This window comes from Lissotriton vulgaris, chromosome 3_1 (assembly GCF_964263255.1).
Source record: "Lissotriton vulgaris chromosome 3_1, aLisVul1.2, whole genome shotgun sequence".
Lineage (NCBI taxonomy): Eukaryota > Metazoa > Chordata > Amphibia > Caudata > Salamandridae > Lissotriton > Lissotriton vulgaris.
The window spans coordinates 1,916,049,998-1,916,070,921 of NC_141689.1; the positions used below are offsets into that span (position 1 = coordinate 1,916,049,998).

The following is a 20,924-nucleotide window of genomic DNA, read 5'->3' on the forward strand; positions in this document are numbered from 1 at the left end:
TGATGTTGAGGTGCAACAGAGTGCATTGGACATGTTGCAACACATCATGTAGCTGGTGGGTGCACATTGCTACGTCAATCCATGTTGTTGTGACAATCAGAGGTGTCACACATAAGCAAATCGTACACTGCCTATTACATGTTGGATAGAGTGCGGTGACATGTGAGTGAGTTGCACAGACATGCGTTGTATGTGAATTGACTTCCATTCCATTTACTCCCACACAGGAGGGCTCAAAATGTCCATCGCCCATATACTGTGCTGGAGGACATGGTGGACGAGGAGGTGGTCCGGAAATTCAGGCTTGATCGGCGTCGATTGCTGGAGCTTGTGAACAAGTTGTCTCCTCACCTGCAGCCGCGGAGAACTTATCCAGGCTCAATTTCACCCACCCAAAAGGTGATGGCGGCACTCCATTTTTTTGCAACAGGCACATTCCAGTACACTATAGGACATGCCGGGGGAATGTCACAGGCCATGTTTAGCACGGTACTCAAGGATGTACTGACAGCCATGATGCTGTACAAGCATGAGTACATACATTTTCCACAGGCGGCAGAGTTGGCAGCGGTCAAGGCAGACTTTTATGCACTGGGTGGCATTCCACACGTTGTGGGTTCAATTGATGGCACGCATATTGCGATCATCCCGCCACGGGCACGTGAGCAGGTGTTTCGGAATCGGAAGCACTTCCACTCCCTTAACGTGCAGGTGGTGTGCCAGGCCGACAACATTATCTCACATGTGTGTGCAAGATTTCCTGGCTCTGCACATGACGCCCACATCATGCGGAGCAGCATAGTCCCACGACTGATGGCAAATCTGCGTCCGGCACAAGCCTGGCTTGTTGGTGAGTATGCTGTGGTGACTGGAGTGATATTTGGGTGGCTTGGTGTGGCCACATGTTCAGGTACTGATGTCTCTCTCTAATTCCCACATACACAGGCGACTCGGCTTACCCAAACAGGCCTTGGCTTCTGAGTCCAATTCGCAATCCCACAACAGCAGGAGAAATGCGATACAACGATGCCCATGGTAGGACACGTCGAGTGGTGGAACGAACATTTGGCCTGCTTAAGTCTAGGTTTCGGTGCCTAGATAAGACTGGAGGGGCCCTGCCTTACGCACCTGGCAAAGTATGCAAGATTGTGATGGCCTGCTGCATGCTCCACAACCTGGCTGTGCGAAATAACATTGCACTGATCTTGGACCCAGATGAACAGCAAGTTCCTCGCCCTCCCGACCCACCCATGTCGACTGATGAGGATAGTGGTGAGGAGGAAGGTGTGGACCAGAGGCGCCAGCTCATAGCACGCTACTTCCCTTGACTGTGAGTGTGCCCCTCTTGTGCTGCTTGTGTATGCCCTGTGTAGGTTTGCTGCTCTGGTGTCATTGTGTTGGGGATCATCTATGTGTTTTGTTATGTGATGTATGCATGTGTGTGTGTGTCTTCATTTATGAGTACATGCACTTCTCCATGATGTGTGTAGTGTCAGCCATTCGTGTAGTGATGTGTGTGGTTTGTTGTAAGTTGCACTGCAGTGAGTTGGGATGAGTGTGATGCTGTTTACTAACGTCTGTTTGCGGGTTCTATGTTTCCCTAGGTCACTCCGTTGCGGCATTATTCTGTACCTGTTGGATCCCTGAACCTGGTTACGTCTGTTTCTGATGCAATCATGTGAATAAACATGGAGGCAACACATCATTGAGTGAGTAAGTGGTATTTATTTACAGATTGTGCATAGGTGTAGGTGCATATTTACAAAGGAGTGAAGGGGTGGGGGAGTGAGAGTCCAAGGTAATGGTAGATGAGATGGGCGTGCAGACACCACATAGGGTGGTGTGTGCCAAGTGCAGCAGGCCTGTGGCAGGTGGGTCCGGATACTTTCCCGTTTGGATCGGAGGCTCAGGTACTCCAAAGAGTCACTGTCGGCTCCTCTTGGAGCGTGTGCCATGTGCTCCAACACTGCTCTCGGCCACTTCCTGCCTCGGACGGCCCCTCCGTCTTTGTGCCGGCACGGGGTCAGCTAGGGGCGCAGGCTGATTCGGTAACACATCCGCCGCCAGGGGCGCAGTCGGCGGTGGCGGTGTTGTGGCCGGTGCCGGTATTTGAGGGGGGGGGGTGGTGTTGGCGGATGCCCTGGCGCTGAAAATGTCGACCAGTTGGCCAAGCCGCCTCTCGATGGCCCCCAACATGGCGGTGTTGTCCACAAAGTCCTGGTGGGCCCGGTCTGCATGTTCCTGGCTACGTGCATAGCCCGCCTCCACCCGGACTAGTGCTTCATGGCACTGTTGCACGGCAATCAGTGTTGTGTCCTCAGCCCTTCTTTCCGCCCTGCTCCTGCCTGCAGGATCTGCCCTTGCAGTGGTGGGTTGCCTGACTGTCTCCCTGCGTGGCTGGGATGGCGCTGGCCCAGCGTTGGCGTTGGGGTTGGGCAGGGCGGCAGGGGCAGAAGTGGTGGTAGTAGTGGTGGTGGTGGAGGTGGTGCTGGAGGCAGCTGTGCAGGTCCGAGTCGCCGGTGTTGTTGTGATGCCAGTGCCCGTAGTCGTTGTAGTTGCAGGTGTGACCTGCGTGGCAGAGGTCCCTGGCTGGCTGCTCGATCCGGCACCATCCTCTGCCCCGGAGTTGGCTGCACAATCGTCCCATGAGTGCTCGGAGTTTGGGGATGCTGGAGGCCTGGTGTCAATGGCGGCACTCAGATTAGGATCCCCTGCAAAAGAATAATGTGATGATGAGTAATGTTGCCTATACGTGTACATGTATTTATGGTTGAAAATCAGTCGGCATTGGCACACACCCCACCCACCACCACCACCCTCTCTATGGACATGGGGGCCTGTTGGAAGTTGTAGTTCCGACCCCTCACACACCCCACCCACCACCACCTCCCTCTCTATGGACATGGGGGCCTGTTGGAAGTAGGACTAGTGACCCCTCACACACCCCACCCACCACCACCACCCTCTCTATGGACATGGGGGCCTGTTGGAAGTTGTAGTTCCGACCCCTCACACACCCCACCCACCACCACCTCCCTCTCTATGGACATGGGGGCCTGTTGGAAGTAGGACTAGTGACCCCTCACACACCCCACCCACCACCACCACCCTCTCTATGGACATGGGGGCCTGTTGGAAGTTGTAGTTCCGACCCCTCACACACCCCACCCACCACCACCTCCCTCTCTATGGACATGGGGGCCTGTTGGAAGTAGGACTAGTGACCCCTCACACACCCCACCCACCACCACCACCCTCTCTATGGACATGGGGGCCTGTTGGAAGTTGTAGTTCCGACCCCTCACACACCCCACCCACCACCACCACCCTCTCTATGGACATGGGGGCCTGTTGGAAGTAGGACTAGTGACCCCTCACACACCCCACCCACCACCACCTCCCTCTCTATGGACATGGGGGCCTGTTGGAAGTAGGACTAGTGACCCCTCACACACCCCACCCACCACCACCACCCTCTCTATGGACATGGGGGCCTGTTGGAAGTTGTAGTTCCGACTCCTCACACACCCCACCCACCACCACCTCCCTCTCTATGGACATGGGGGCCTGTTGGAAGTAGGACTAGTGACCCCTCACACACCCCACCCACCACCACCTCCCTCTCTATGGACATGGGGGCCTGTTGGAAGTAGGACTAGTGACCCCTCACACACCCCACCCACCACCACCACCCTCTCTATGGACATGGGGGCCTGTTGGAAGTTGTAGTTCCGACCCCTCACACACCCCACCCACCACCACCTCCCTCTCTATGGACATGGGGGCCTGTTGGAAGTAGGACTAGTGACCCCTCACACACCCCACCCACCACCACCTCCCTCTCTATGGACATGGGGGCCTGTTGGAAGTAGGACTAGTGACCCCTCACACACCCCACCCACCACCACCACCCTCTCTATGGACATGGGGGCCTGTTGGAAGTTGTAGTTCCGACCCCTCACACACCCCACCCACCACCACCTCCCTCTCTATGGACATGGGGGCCTGTTGGAAGTAGGACTAGTGACCCCTCACACACCCCACCCACCACCACCACCCTCTCTATGGACATGGGGGCCTGTTGGAAGTTGTAGTTCCGACCCCTCACACACCCCACCCACCACCACCTCCCTCTCTATGGACATGGGGGCCTTTTGGAAGTAGGACTAGTGACCCCTCACACACCCCACCCACCACCACCACCCTCTCTATGGACATGGGGGCCTGTTGGAAGTTGTAGTTCCGACCCCTCACACACCCCACCCACCACCACCTCCCTCTCTATGGACATGGGGGCCTGTTGGAAGTAGGACTAGTGACCCCTCACACACCCCACCCACCACCACCACCCTCTCTATGGACATGGGGGCCTGTTGGAAGTTGTAGTTCCGACCCCTCACACACCCCACCCACCACCACCACCCTCTCTATGGACATGGGGGCCTGTTGGAAGTAGGACTAGTGACCCCTCACACACCCCACCCACCACCACCTCCCTCTCTATGGACATGGGGGCCTGTTGGAAGTAGGACTAGTGACCCCTCACACACCCCACCCACCACCACCACCCTCTCTATGGACATGGGGGCCTGTTGGAAGTTGTAGTTCCGACCCCTCACACACCCCACCCACCACCACCTTCCTCTCTATGGACATGGGGGCCTGTTGGAAGTAGGACTAGTGACCCCTCACACACCCCACCCACCACCACCACCCTCTCTATGGACATGGGGGCCTGTTGGAAGTTGTAGTTCCGACCCCTCACACACCCCACCCACCACCACCACCCTCTCTATGGACATGGGGGCCTGTTGGAAGTAGGACTAGTGACCCCTCACACACCCCACCCACCACCACCTCCCTCTCTATGGACATGGGGGCCTGTTGGAAGTAGGACTAGTGACCCCTCACACACCCCACCCACCACCACCACCCTCTCTATGGACATGGGGGCCTGTTGGAAGTTGTAGTTCCGACCCCTCACACACCCCACCCACCACCACCACCCTCTCTATGGACATGGGGGCCTGTTGGAAGTAGGACTAGTGACCCCTCACACACCCCACCCACCACCACCTACCTCTCTATGGACATGGGGGCCTGTTGGAAGTTGTAGTTCCGACCCCTCACACACCCCACCCACCACCACCTCCCTCTCTATGGACATGGGGGCCTGTTGGAAGTAGGACTAGTGACCCCTCACACACCCCACCCACCACCACCTCCCTCTCTATGGACATGGGGGCCTGTTGGAAGTAGGACTAGTGACCCCTCACACACCCCACCCACCACCACCACCCTCTCTATGGACATGGGGGCCTGTTGGAAGTTGTAGTTCCGACCCCTCACACACCCCACCCACCACCACCTCCCTCTCTATGGACATGGGGGCCTGTTGGAAGTAGGACTAGTGACCCCTCACACACCCCACCCACCACCACCACCCTCTCTATGGACATGGGGGCCTGTTGGAAGTTGTAGTTCCGACCCCTCACACACCCCACCCACCACCACCTCCCTCTCTATGGACATGGGGGCCTTTTGGAAGTAGGACTAGTGACCCCTCACACACCCCACCCACCACCACCACCCTCTCTATGGACATGGGGGCCTGTTGGAAGTTGTAGTTCCGACCCCTCACACACCCCACCCACCACCACCTCCCTCTCTATGGACATGGGGGCCTGTTGGAAGTAGGACTAGTGACCCCTCACACACCCCACCCACCACCACCACCCTCTCTATGGACATGGGGGCCTGTTGGAAGTTGTAGTTCCGACCCCTCACACACCCCACCCACCACCACCACCCTCTCTATGGACATGGGGGCCTGTTGGAAGTAGGACTAGTGACCCCTCACACACCCCACCCACCACCACCTCCCTCTCTATGGACATGGGGGCCTGTTGGAAGTAGGACTAGTGACCCCTCACACACCCCACCCACCACCACCACCCTCTCTATGGACATGGGGGCCTGTTGGAAGTTGTAGTTCCGACCCCTCACACACCCCACCCACCACCACCTTCCTCTCTATGGACATGGGGGCCTGTTGGAAGTAGGACTAGTGACCCCTCACACACCCCACCCACCACCACCACCCTCTCTATGGACATGGGGGCCTGTTGGAAGTTGTAGTTCCGACCCCTCACACACCCCACCCACCACCACCACCCTCTCTATGGACATGGGGGCCTGTTGGAAGTAGGACTAGTGACCCCTCACACACCCCACCCACCACCACCTCCCTCTCTATGGACATGGGGGCCTGTTGGAAGTAGGACTAGTGACCCCTCACACACCCCACCCACCACCACCACCCTCTCTATGGACATGGGGGCCTGTTGGAAGTTGTAGTTCCGACCCCTCACACACCCCACCCACCACCACCACCCTCTCTATGGACATGGGGGCCTGTTGGAAGTAGGACTAGTGACCCCTCACACACCCCACCCACCACCACCTACCTCTCTATGGACATGGGGGCCTGTTGGAAGTAGGACTAGTGACCCCTCACACACCCCACACACCACCACCACCCTCTCTATGGACATGGGGGCCTGTAGGAGTGCTTTAGAGGTTGGTGAGTATGTGGACTGCATGCAAGGCTGGGGTATGTGGGATGTGTCTTCAGAGTTGTGTGGCCCACACCGTGTTGTTGTGTTTGTGGTGGTTGGTTGGTACTTACCAGCCTCTTCTCCATCAGGAAGTCCATCGAGGGTGTCAGGGTGCAGGATGGTCAGCACCCTCTCCTCCCACTCGGTGTATGGTAGGGGCTCCGGGGGGGTTCCACCGCCGGTATGGTTGGCCCGGACGTAGTTCTTGGCTCTTATAGACTTCACCCGGGTCTTCAGGTCGTGCCACCGCCTCTGGATGTCTGCCTTGGTTCGCGGAACGCTCCCGGAGGCATTGACCCTGGTCACGATGCAGTCCCACAGGCTGTTCTTCCGAGCTATGCTCGTCTGCTGCACGAGGGACCCGAAGATGTGGGGTTCCACACGAAGGATCTCTTCCACCATTACCTTGAGCTCGGTGTCGGAGAATTTAGGATTTTTTTTGGGTGCCATGGTGCTCGGGGGGTGTGTTTGTGTGGAGTGCGGAGGTGCTGGTGTGTGCTGTTTGGGTGTGGTGTGGTGGGTGTTTGTGTGCAGGGTGTCTTTGGGTGTGGTGTGGTGGGTGTTTGTGTGCAGGGTGTGTTTGGGTGTGGGTTATGTGTCTGAATCAAATAGTTTGCTGTTTGTCAAGTCAAGTATTGTCTCCTGCTGTCAGCTATGCTGGGATGCAGAGGATTTCGGGAGTGGGTGGGAGTCAATTTATAGTCTGTGTGTTGGCCCTGTGTGAATGTTGATTGGCAGTCAGGTGATAGGCGGGTGTGTTGTCAGGTGTGGTCTATGCAGTTTTTGGGGGTGGGTAATTGTGTCTTGTGTTTGGTTTAGTTGTGTCAGGTGGGTTGTCGTCCATTTTGCTGTGTTTGGTGATGGATTCTGTCGGTATGTATGCCATTTGAATGACTGTAGGGATGTTGGACTTCCGCTGTGGTGCCCCGTTTCTCATTGCATTGCTACCGCCGCGGACGTGGATCGCGGTGACTACCGGGGTACTTGCGGAGTTATCCTAATTGCGGACACGGAATGTACGCAGGTATCGCGGGGGAGGTTGTTGTTCTCCTGGTCATGTGCGTACGCGGCGGTCGGTGTTTTGTGGGTTCCGTCCGCATGCCGCGGAATCAGCTGTACTTCGACCGCCGCGGACGGGGATTGTTGTGCTCCGTCCGCCGCGGACGGCGTTTCGGTCACATTTGATCCTAATCGCTAATGCGGTTTTTCCGCGGCCAGGTCCGGAGTATCTTGACACCTTCCACGGCGGACGGAGCACGTTTACGTCCGCCATCCTAATCGGCCCCTAAGTGTTGAACGAACAAAATGGAGAGGGTCTTGCAGTTAGTATTTGTTTTAAGGCAACAAACTGCGCCATTTTAAAAAACAGATCTACGATAACCCATATGGTAGTATGACCTTTGAAAGCAGGTAAATCAGTGACAAAGTCCACGCTGAAGGTATGCCATGGTTGGGGGGCACTGGAAATTGACGCAATAAACTCGTCGGAGTGGAGTGGAACACTTTATTATGGGTATATATGGGACATATTTGGACAAGATTGTGCACGTCTTTGGACAACGATGGCCACAAAAAACTCCTTTTGAAGTTTGCTAGTGTTTTGTACTCCAGGGTCCATTGCTAATGGAGCGGTGTGGCACCAGGCCAAGACTTCCTGTCTCAGATCAATAGTGGGGATTTACAATTTAGTGGTGTGATAAAGCAACCCATCACACATTTAATTGTCCTCTTTGTCCACCCACTTGTCTATGTCCACTGAATTTTCCAACTCTTTCCCTAGGGTACTTAAGGGCTTACCTGGGTGTGGGTTTCTAGATTTGTCGTGGGATAAGATTCATATCAGACAGCACTGCACTTACACCGTCTGGGCACTCTAGATTCGTTTGGGCCTGACTTTGTATCCCTTTCTGTCTGCTGCATCGTCTGTGCCTGTGCATCATCCAGGAACCTTCCAAGCTTTGTGAAGCATCAAGGACAATCATAGTAATCTCCCTTGGAGTGAAGCAGTCCCTCCCCAGTATTCGCAGGCTCCACAAATAAGTCAACCTGTCTGCAGATCCTGAGCTCCTCTGGAATCTGTGGGCTCTGCAATCTAGGTGGTGGTTTTGCACCGCACCCAAGGCCTGCTTGGCCCTCTCACCAAGATTGAGGGCAGTAGTCCTTGTGGGGGCTGCAATTACTGAACCCATGGGTACTTGGTCCCCTATGCAGTTGCAAAGGCTGGTTGTCATCTTTGGAAGTATATTTTCTGGCTCCAAGTAGCCCTAACCTCGAGCACCTCCAGTGACCATTATCTTCGGCCTCACTGAATCTTGTGCATCGTGGCCTGCATCTTTTGGTGAGCTGCTCGAGGTCCTCGCGCCACTCCAATGCCTCCGGCCTGTGGGTCCTCTTGAGGGTCACATTTGTTTCCTTTGGGCTCCCTGATTGCTCGGGCCTGCCCTTACTCCCCTGCTTGTGGTAAGTCTCCTGGACCTTGCTGGTCCCAACAGTGCACCTTCTTGACTTCCTGCGTGGGGAGCATTTGCCAAGGCTTGTTGGCACTGCCGCCAGGCACCGACACCTCAGCACTAGACATCCTTCATGGGATAGCTTTTATCCGGGTCCAGGTCTTCCTCAGCATCACCTGGTCCTCACAGCTGCAGAGTCAAGGTCACTGTCATCCTCCCTGAAGCACCTGACATCGGAGGCCACCCGTCTTCTAAGTCTCCTGGCCATTCCTGAGTTATATCAACTCTGTCCCCTCTGGTTTCAGGTACTCCCCTTCAGGAATCCACATTTGGATTGCTCCGGACACTTACTCCTCCAGAAGCTGCACTTTCCTGAAGTACTCCATTGGGTTCGACGGCGGTTTCTGATGCCACTTCACACCTATGCGACCGCTGAGCCTGGTTCAGGTGAGGTCGCCCCCACACCACTGCTACTGCCCGCTGCCTGCCTGCCAGCACCTGCACCCTGCGGCTGCCTTCCTCTGCCCGCAGCCCGCCGTCCGCCTGCCGTCGCTGCTCTGTCCTTCTCCCCCCAGCTCCGCCGTTAGTGTGCCCCCCCCTCCCCCAGCCGCCCGACGACCCAGCCACCGCTGAGCCGCCCTCGGCCCTTTTCCGCCACTGCCCATTGCCGTCACCGCCCCCCCCCCACTGCCCATTGGCCCCGATCCCGCCACCCAGCTGACCCGCCCTCCAGGCTCCTCATTTATGACGCCCCCGGAGCGACCGCGCAGCGGACGCGCGCAGCGGGAGCACCGACTGAGCGCCGAAGGTGCGCCAAAGGTAAGCCCGTCTGCGCCCGTCCGTGCCTGGACCGCGCCCAGCGCCAGGACCCCTGGCCCCCGCAGACCCCAGCCCACCCGCCGGACATACGACGCCGCCACCCTCAACGCACTCAACACCGGCCGAATCCCGGGATGCTACCGAGCAACCCCGAGACGCACCCACGGACCCTTCAGTTGCCACGCCTGCAAGTTCACCTGCATCCGGACCTGCACTACACCAGCACCCGCCAAGCCGAACACCAGCAGCAACCACCTGAAGTGCATCCTGCTCAACACCCGCTCCGTCCACAGACACGCCGTTCAACTCTGGAACCTCCTCGACACCACAGCTCCTGACGTTGCCTTCCTCACGGAAACCTGGATGAAAGACTCCTCAGCGCCCGACATCGCCATCGCCATCCCAGAGGGCTACAAGATCACCCGAAGAGACCGAGACAAACAGACGGGAGGAGGCATCGCCACCATCCACAGAGACACCATCCGCATCACGACCAACACCGACGACACCCTGACAACCGCCGAACACCTGCACTTCCAGATACACACCAACCCCAAGACCACCCTCAGAGGCACCCTGATCTACCGACCCCCGGGACCACGCACTCAATTCAGTGAAGACATCACCGACTTCATCAGCCCGCACGCCCTCCCCTCTGCCGACTACATCCTCCTCGGGGACTTCAACTTCCACCTGGAGAACAACAACGACCGCAACACCACCTCCCTGCTTGCCAACCTCGCCAACCTCGGACTCAAGCAGCTGGTGACCACCCCCACCCACCTCGCCGGACACACACTCAACGCCGTCTTCTCATCCAGCAAGGACATCGTCTTCAGCCACGCCACCGGACTCCACTGGACGGACCACAGCTGCGTCCACTTCAGCTTCAGAAGGACCACAATCCACCACCACCAGCAACAGGTTGCACGAAGAAGCTGGAACAAGATCACGGCCGACCAACTCGCCACATCCCTGAGCCAGCACCCTCCCGCCAGCTCAGCGAACCCCAGCCAGGCCGCCGACAACCTCACGAAGTGGATCAACAGCTGCGCAGACGACCTCGCCCCACTGAGGACCCCACCCAGCCGACCCAGCAGCAAGAAGGCCCCATGGTTCACCGACGAACTCAAGAGCATCAAGAAGAACTGCAGAGCCCTCGAGAAAGCCTGGAGAAAAGACCCAACACCGGACAACATGACCACCCTCAAGCTCGCCACCCGAAAGCACCATCAAGTGATTCACGCCACCAAGAGAACAGCATTCAAGGAACAACTGGACAACAACGCACACAACAGCAAGGAACTCTTCAACATCGTGAAAGAGCTCTCCAACCCCAACGCCGGAAACAACGACATCACCCCTTCGCAAGACCTCTGCAACTCCCTTGCCTCCTACTTCCACAACAAGATCGCGGACATACACAACAGATTCAGCACTCAACCGACGAACACCACGACCGAACCACCGCCCCCCACCACCACCCTCCGCGCCTGGACTCCGATCAGCACCGAAGACATCGTCCTCACGATGAACTCCATCCACTCCGGATCGCCGACCGACCCCTGCCCTCACCACGTCTTCAACAAGGCCGACGCTATCATCGCACCCCACCTGCGAGACATCATCAACACCTCCTTCGACACCGCTACCTTCCCGGAGAGCTGGAAGCACGCCGAACTCAGCGCTCTACTAAAGAAGCCATCAGCCGTCCCCCCGACCTCAAGAATTACCGCCCCATCTCGCTGCTCCCGTTTCCTGCAAAAGTCATCGAGAAGACCGTCAACAAGCAGCTGGCCGCCTTCCTCGAGACGAACGGATCCCTCGACCCCTCGCAGTCTGGCTTCCGGGCCAACCACAGCACCGAGACCGCCCTGATCGCAGTCACCGATGACATCCGAGCGCTGCTCGACAACGGAGAAACAGCGGCCCTCATCCTCCTGGACCTCTCCGCGGCCTTCGACACTGTCTGCCATCGTACCCTAGTACAACGCCTCAGCAACGTCAGAGTCCAGGAGAAGGCACTGGAGTGGATCATCTCCTTCCTCGCCGGAAGGTCACAGAGAGTCCGCCTCCCTCCGTTCAGATCTGAAGCCACCGAAGTCATCTGTGGCATCCCTCAAGGTTCCTCGCTCAGTCCAACCCTCTTCAACATCTACATGAGCCCCCTCGCAGACATCGCACGCCAGCACAACCTCAACATCATCTCCTACGCCGACGACACCCAGCTGATCCTCTCCCTTACAAACGACCCCGCCACCGCCAGAGCCAACCTTCACGAAGGGATGAAAGAGGTAGCCGAATGGATGAAGAACAGCCGCCTGAAACTGAACTCAGATAAGACGGAAGTCCTCATCCTGGGATCCTCACCCGCCGCTTGGGACGACTCCTGGTGGCCACCCGCCCTAGGCAGCGCACCCAAACCAACAGACCACGCACGCAACCTGGGCTTCATCCTGGACTCCTCCCTCTCCATGACCAGACAAGTCAACGCCGTCTCCTCGTCATGCTTCAACATCCTGCGCATGCTACGTAAGATCTTCCGGTGGATCCCCACCGAGACCAGGAAGACGGTCACCCAGGCCCTCGTCACCAGCCGACTGGACTACGGCAACACCCTCTAAGCCGGAACCACCGCCAAACTCCAGACGAAACTCCAGCGGCTCCAGAACGCCTCAGCACGACTCATCCTGGACATCCCCCGTCGCAGCCACATCTCCGGACACATGAGAGATCTGCATTGGCTTCCGGTCAACAAGAGAATCACCTTCCGTCTCCTCACCCACGCACACAAAGCCCTACACAGCCAAGGCCCAGGATACCTCAACAGCCGCCTCAACTTCTATGCTCCCAAACGCCTGCTTCGATCGACCAGCCACGCCCTCGCTGCCATCCCCCGCATCCGTAGAGCCACCACAGGGGGACGGTCCTTCTCCTACCTCGCCGCCAAGACATGGAACTCCCTCCCCACCCACCTCCGCCTGACCCAGGACCACCTCGCCTTCAGGAAGCAACTCAAGACCTGGTTGTTCGAGCAGTAGCAGATCCCCCTCCCCCAGCGCCTTGAGACCCTCTGGGTAAGTAGTGCGCTATATAAATGCGATGATTGATTGATTGATTGATTGATTGATTGATTGATTATGCACCCGGCTTCCCTGGGATAGATAACTTGGGTACCACAGTAACCATGGGTGGGTGCCTCTCCAACTTTCTGTCTTCCACAGGGTTTCTTCAGGGTCCACTGGGAAGGGTCCCTAATCTTTAACATACCAACCGCGACTTGCACATAGACTTGTACGGAGCACGCAGTTCTGTTCTTGCACTGCATACGCTCTCTGTGGGCCCCCTATCTACTTACCTTGGGTTGTTCTGTGGGTCCCCAGCACTTCTACATCTTGTTGACATTGTCCTGACTCGAGTCGTTGTTCTTATACCACTTTCTTAGTATATGGTTTGGTCCCTCCTGGGACCCACTGTGTATCAGTGCTATTTACTGTGATTTCTTTGCTGAAGCATTGTGCTTTGTGTGTCTAACTCTGTGTAGGAGATACTGTAAAGCACTAGATAGTGTTATATAATAGATACATATTTTTATAAATTCTCGGTGTTGTTCTTTTTCATTTAATCTATACTATAAGATTGCATTCTGGTAAAACAAGCTGCTTTACACCGCTTCAAGACTAAGCCTGAAGGCTGCTCTCCACAGCTATCACTTGGATAGCTTCTCTAAGGTTGTCTGAGACCTTTTAAATCACCATAAGGGTTGTCTAGGACTGGTGCAAGGTGCCCACTTATATTAGTGGACATCATATACCAGCCCAGCTTCTCACACAAATGCTTTAAGAATTCAAATACTCACCTGTTGTAAATGGAAGAACTATGATCCTTTATTCTTCTGGACACATGAACTAGGACCTCACTCAAAAGTAACTAAAGGATTACAAACTTTTGGAATTCTCATAGGCGTTGCACTTGCTATGCATGCTCAAGTGGTAAAACTATTCACATCAACCTTTAACACCATGAAAACACTTTGAGGCATTTTTCCACATCACTGATTTTCCCAAATTCATCACAAATTTTATCAAAATTGTACTTTTATAGAATGTACCACAGTATTGTGCTCAACTGTGAGAAGGCTACAAATAATTCAGAACTTAGCAGCATGACAACTACTACATGTAAAGCTACAAACCAACTTCTCTCCTGGACTCAAGGTTCTAGACTGATTACTGGTTGCACGAAAATCATCTTTCAAGCTATTATGCATCAGTTACAGAGCAATAAATGGTAAGGGTCCCAAATTATTGCACATTAAAATCCCCAGGTCCTCCCAACCAACAAAGTTAAATTCCAGGGTACCCCACCTATTTATTTCATAGCACAGGAAAAAACTGTTGGTGGCACAATTTTCTTAATACCGGTTTCCAAAATATAGAATTCCTTCCCAGCAAATAAAAGAGCCACTAAAAACCACCTCAAATTCAGAAGAATGGTTAACAGTTGGCTATTCCAACATGAAAACTAGGGAATTTCAATTTCCTCTTTCTGTAAGGATATGAATCGTTACAACTATCGGCTCCCCTTTGTACCAACAGAGGTCCACACACCACCTGTTCAAGAACAATGAAGAAAACATCAACACTCCCACCTCATGCATGCAATGGACATTGGGCCTTAAAAATGATGCATGAAAACTAGCATGATTTCCCTCTTCTACTTTTATCTCCCTACGAATCACTCCTTGCTTGCTCTGCTCCTTTTAACCACCTTCTTCCACACTGAATGGCTTGTACCTTCCACCCTCCATAGAGCACTATAAACATTTGACTTAGACTATAATGTTTAATCGAGTTCAAAATTCTGGATAACCAATAAACCTGGGCTTCCCGAAGTAGTGTGCTACACATCACAAAAAACACTTCAGTACCTCATCACTATATAAATACAGAGCAATACAGTTCTCCTGCTGTATAACCTCTACTTGCAATCTCACAATAGCTAAGCATTTTTCCACTTGCATGAACTCACTCTAACATTAACATTTAACTCCAATCAATTTGATTCACCACTAGAAGTTGGACGAAATGCTGAAGGCAGTTGCTTCAGAGCACAGGACTAGCCCAATAACCAACAAATGTTCAACATTAACCCCTTCGAATCTTGTAACGGAACCATTTCGTCATCAGTCACGGTTGGGCTGTGCTGATGACGGAATGGTTCCGTCACGGCCACACCCATTTACATAGGGGCCCAGCACAGCAGGATAATCTCTCTAGCAGCCAAGGTGTTAACCTCATGCGTGCGGCGGCTTTTTTCGCGCTGTGCGGCTTTTTTCAAAAAGCTGCGTTACATGACAAGCTGAGCTCGTCATGAGCATGCGAGCGGCACAACTCATGGGCACGGTAGGGGTTAACTAATAACTACTGGGTTAATTACTGCAGCCCATATTTATCATTTTTTCACTCAGCACAACCAGCCACCCGGCTGTGCTGCGTGAAGCAGCAGGAATTTGCCATAGGTAACATTATACAGTGCATTCCTGTCCTTTCCTAGCTCAGGCACCCTTGCCTCATGGTGCAATGTTGCCTGCATTGTAAGAAGGATTGTTTTTGTGCAGGAAGGGATCCCTTCCTGCCTAAAAGCAGTCCTCAGAAGCATAATCTCTTTCTAGGTGTGCTGCAGAATGGAGTGGCCGTGTGTGGCTTGATAAACCTCACCTAGGTTTAGCGTTACCCTTGCCCCACTTGCGTGGAGCAAGTGCGATGCAAAAACTTGATAAATCTGGCCCTTACTTTGGACTACAGTGTAATGTGGTACCTTCCATAATGCACTTCAGCACCTCGCTAGGGGTAGCAAATGCTATATAAACGGAATTAAAATATATTACAATGAAATATGTAGAAGAGCTGCACTGATGAACTTAGAAGTGACAGATGCTCCCCATGCAAAATATCATATATGTTGACAGAAAAAACATGTTTTCTGGATCTAGTAGGGTTCTTCCAATGTTATCATGAAGTTAGGATTCGAGGCAACTCGTTCGTCCAAAATATGTAAAACTAAATTTAATGGATGTAATCTCAAGAGAAATGTATGTTATTCAGAAGCAATGTAAACATGAATTAACTTCATTATAGCCTAATCCACAATTTCAGGATGTTTACCGCTTTTGTCCAAGACAGTTGATGGTCTCCGTCTATATATATATATAAAACAATACTTTGTTCCAATCGTGTAACGACAATGCTTTTATTTTTGGTGGAATAACATAATTCTTTCTTTTTAATTTCACAAAAACATTATTTGGGTCTCTTAACTTCAGTTAAACAAGTAAGATCAGAAAACTGAAAAGTCATCAATAAAAGATATGTTATTCGTAATATCTCCATACAATAATTTATAAAATTGGCGAACTTGGTTTGCTAATTTGAGAGCCACCGCACATTAATTAGTTCATCGGTCATGATTTTTCTGATATGCACATTTGGTAAAAATGGTCACATTCAGCGTGTGGTTGTTTATTCATTTCCTTTAATGTGATGCGTCTGCCTTACAGTTGTAGCTATAAGGAGGTGCCTGAATAGGAACAAAAGTGGTCCAATGTGTTACCAGCTGCGAAGCATGCGTGTCACTGCACAGACTCCTGATACAGCCATTGAGACTCGCATGAAAGTGGCAAATCACTAACATTTCTTTATGGTTGATATACCTATTTTACAAACATTATAACAGAATCATGTAAACCTATAATTCCATTGTTACATCAGATCAATAACATGGCGAAAACTCAACGGGAACAAAGAACTGTTCATTGCCAAGCCCTATCCCCTATCATTGCCTCCTCTGACTATGAACAATTCTGATAAAAATCTATACAAACTGGTGTGTGTTTATTTCAGAAAAGCACCGAGTTAATTTGTTGTGACAACCTTAAACGCCTCCATAGGCAACACCTGGCAGAATCTTTGATAAGTGTGTGCGTTCTGGTTCTCCTGCAATCTGCTTACTGTGGAGATGCAGAAGAATATAACTAGAGTCAATTCATTTAAAGCTCTGCTGCTCTGAACAGCGTACTTAGCTTGCCTGGGGAACACCCTTCCCTGTCCCATTTGAAGAATGATGGATCTTCATATAACCTACAGAATGAAGAACTTGGATGACTCACTACCGAGACAGCTCCCTTTGATTTAATTTTCCAAATCACCACCAGTACAGCTGCAATGCACAACATAGCTTCCAGGTCTGACGTTTTACTTGCAAATTCCATCAAGGAAATCCTCGTTGCTTCAAGAATGCGTGTGCTGCATAGAGATGCGCATTGTGCTCTCCCAGTTCCATTGTTTCATCCCCACAAGCCTCGCGCTGACCAGAATAGAAACCTCACGCCTGAAGCTGCAAACACTGGCCTGAAATATGAGCTGTTTACTCAGATGGCCTGGTTACTTCACTTACTGTTTTAATTCCCAGAATCCCATTGCAATATAGCCTATATGCTTTTTCAATCTCCTTGCATTAATCCCGCATCTAGCAGATTTAGGAATTTGCCAATAACTAGGGAAGACAATTTGCTCTGGGGCTTCCATGCCATCACAATTGGCACCTACTAAAAATATTGTATCGACTGGACATTCCCTTTATTCGGGATATTATCCCTGAAACAAATCTAAAACCCCCTACAACAAGCATTTTTAACATGACTCCCCAATGGAGACTGTTGTTGTACCTTGTTAATGTTTGAACTTTCCTGGTAGTCGCTGGGAGGACCTCAGACAAGTCAGGCAGCCCTTTCATGTTATCATCAATCCTGAGTGAAATGTCTTGTACAGCATCACCTCTGTCACATTTGTGTTGCACTGATCTCAAGAATTGCCTGAATTACATTCCAGAGTCGGTCACAGTATATTGTTCCTCCCTCAACTCTTAGTTATAACTTTTGGTAGAATTACTGGAATGATGTGTTAGTGGGAGGCATCTGTATTTCTATTTCAACCAATGCCCATTACCAAAGAATGTCTTGAACTTCCCTTTGGTTTGTTTAATACACATTTTGCAACTAAGATTATACTTATCAATGCTGAGGCTGGATACATAACTATTCACCCTTATTCATTAATGATCATTTGTTAACAACAAAGTACTATTCAAATTCATCAGCCAATACGACTAGTTTGGTGCCTTCCGCACTGCACGTTTCATTAGAGCTTTCTTGACTAGGCCTCATTAACTATCAACTATTTCTCGCATTAGCTCATTTTCGCAGGAAAGCAGATTTGCTTCTCTTTTTTCTCCAGAGCGGTGTCCCTGATCAGGTTTGGATCATTTCTGGATCATCTACTTTCTGCATAGTGGCTGTGACACGGAATACACATAGTGCACACCTCAGAATGTTCAGTCCAGGGGAGTGGCCTGTGGAAGGCTTGTCAAACAGGCATAATCTCGGGTGCTGCCACATCTGGCCGTGGTGGGTCTGTGGTTGTTCCTGTCTGGGTCACAGGCACTACAACAGCGTCCTTGGTTTCTGTGCTCAGGCTGCTTAAATAGTTCTTTTCCTCCACTTTTTTGGCAGTGTCTGGACAGTTTTGGACAAATATCACTCGATTGTAAGCCTTCAGCCTGCGCCACAGTTGGATGTAAACTTTGCACTGCACATACATGAAGACGAGTCCTCCTGTAAATCCAATCGCCACTACCACCAGCTTTGTCCAGAATGGCCATTCGAGGACACCTGTGAAGTAAAGAAATGTAGAATTAGACTTGTAGGTTTTCTACAAATGCTTCACATCTTTTTGATTTTGCATACCTGCAACCAAAGTCTCATGCACAATACTCTTATATTCTCTCATACTTTTTTGTACGGGTACAGTCTGTCTGCCGATCAATGTTATGGTTCTGGGGTTCAGTCTCCTCCATCTGGCTTTTTCTCCAAAAGATGAAATACCACGGTTCCTGAGTGGCACAAGATTCTCTACTGTTTCTTGGTCATTCTATGGATTGTCAAATCTGAATGACTGAAACTAACCGCTTGCCAGACATTTTGCACATCTACAGGATTGCTCTTAAGCACAAAATATATGTATTCTTGAATAGACACAATCTCTGGCTGTTAGCTTTGAGTTTTTTCAGAAACAGCCATAACAACGTGCCATTACCAGGCTTTACCTTCACAACATGAGTGCCATTACCATGCATTACCGTTACAACGCAGGATTTTACAACGCAAATACCTTTACCATGCATGCCTTTACAGCGAATTTCATTGTAAAGGCATGAATGGTAAAGGCATATGCGTTTTAAATGTAAGTATTAGGTAAGTATTAAGCATTAACAAAATATATATATTATATTAATATATATATATATATATATATATATATATATATATATATATATATATAGATATATGAGAAAGTGACATCACTGATGACATTTCAAATGACATCACTGATGACACATCCAGTGAGTGTAAGTATTTTGTAAGAGCTTATAATTGTTAAACATATATCCTAATGTACTATTAGTATAGTAGGTGTACTACTAATGAGTGATACTACTTTTAATGTATATCGTGAGTGGCTGTGTGACTGTATGCATCCTTGTGTGTATGGGTGTGTGAGGAGCTACATACGTGGTTGTGTAAGCAGCTGCGTGGGTAAGTTAGATATTGTGTGAGTGGTTGTATTGGTAAGTGAGTAGGTGTGCCAGTGGATGTATGGGTGAGTGAGTGACAGTGTAAGTGGCTCTATCAGTGTGTAAGTGGGTGTGTACTGACTGTACGGGTGAGTGTGTGGATGTCTGAATGACTGAGTAACTGACTGGGTGTGTAAGTGGCTGTACGGGTGAGTGAGTGGCTGTTTCAGAATGTGTTTCGTTTATTGACTTCGTGTGTGAGTGACTGTATTGAACAGTGAGCATCTGTCTGAATGGCTCTATGGGTGAGTACAGGAATATATGAGTGCTTGTATGGATGTGTCAATGGGTATTTAAGTATTTGTGTGAATGAATGTGTGAGTGCTTTTATGGGCGAGAGAGTGGGTGTGCGACTGTAGGTAAAAAAGTGGGTGTGTGACTAGCTCTATAGGGGAGTGTGTGATTAGGTGGCTGGCTGTATAGGTGAGGAACTGGTTGTATGAGTGGCTGAAGGGGTGAGTACATGGTTGTGTGATTGGTTGTACGAGTGAGTGAATGAGTAGGTGTGTGAGAGGCTCTATGGAGGATGAGTGGGCGTGTGAGTCCTGGTATAGGTGTGTAAATGGGTATATCAGTTGTATGGATGTGTAAGTGAGTGTACAAGAGGTTGTAAGGGGGTGTGAATAGGTGTGTGAGTGCTTCTATGGATGATGTAGTCAATGATGTCATCAGTGATGTCACTGACCATGTCAATAGTGATGTAATATGTGAGGTCATAAGCAGTACATCGCAGGGGCGTACGTTATAGTTAGCTCAGGTAACTATAACTGCAGAATTTCACTGGTTTTGTGCAAGTAAATTGCGATTCTCCTATTAACATGACCAGAGAATCTGGATTTCATTAACGACTCGGAGGCCATCCCGAACTATAATGTCCATGTAAGCTTTGTTTTTTTCAGTGAATGTTAATAGCTTTTTAACTAGTAATCGCATTAGCAGAGTTGTAAAGAAAGACGGCTGGGCCTCAAACCAGCTCTTAGGAATCCCGCTGTGTACGACTTACGTCCTTGGGGCCCAACTACCCCTCCTGTTACCTATAATAAGTACCACACAGCAGGTATGCTGAGATATAGTAGGAGGCCAACTGCCCCTTAAGTTGCAGCATTTTTTTTGTTAGGTAGGGGCTGCATGGCCCCCCTTTCCTGGAACATTTAGGGCCTCAGGGACACCATTCCCCGGGGCATGATCCTTTAATAAAAAAAAAACGAGAGTCGGGCCGCATGGCCCCTGGACAATTTCGGCTCCAGGACCCAATCTCCCAGGGCCCGACCATTATTTGTATATTTTTTAAAAAAAGGGAGGGGGGGCCTCGCAACTCTCCTCCCCAGGCCTATTTCAGCTTCAGGCA

General features: G+C 51.3%; 1 protein-coding gene across 2 annotated transcripts in view; it reads right to left on the minus strand.

Annotated features, from left to right (window-relative positions):
* Window positions 1–16,124: 16,124 nt before the first annotated feature.
* Window positions 16,125–20,924, minus strand: part of MARCHF1 (membrane associated ring-CH-type finger 1) — a 1,592,900-nt gene continuing 1,588,100 nt past the window's right edge. For both annotated transcript variants that reach the window (XM_086962389.1, XM_086962390.1), the window contains exon 7: window positions 16,125–18,614. In XM_086962389.1, the coding sequence (XP_086818515.1) occupies window positions 18,310–18,614 (305 nt within the window). In that variant the 3' untranslated portion in view covers window positions 16,125–18,309. The remainder of the gene's footprint in view (window positions 18,615–20,924) is intronic.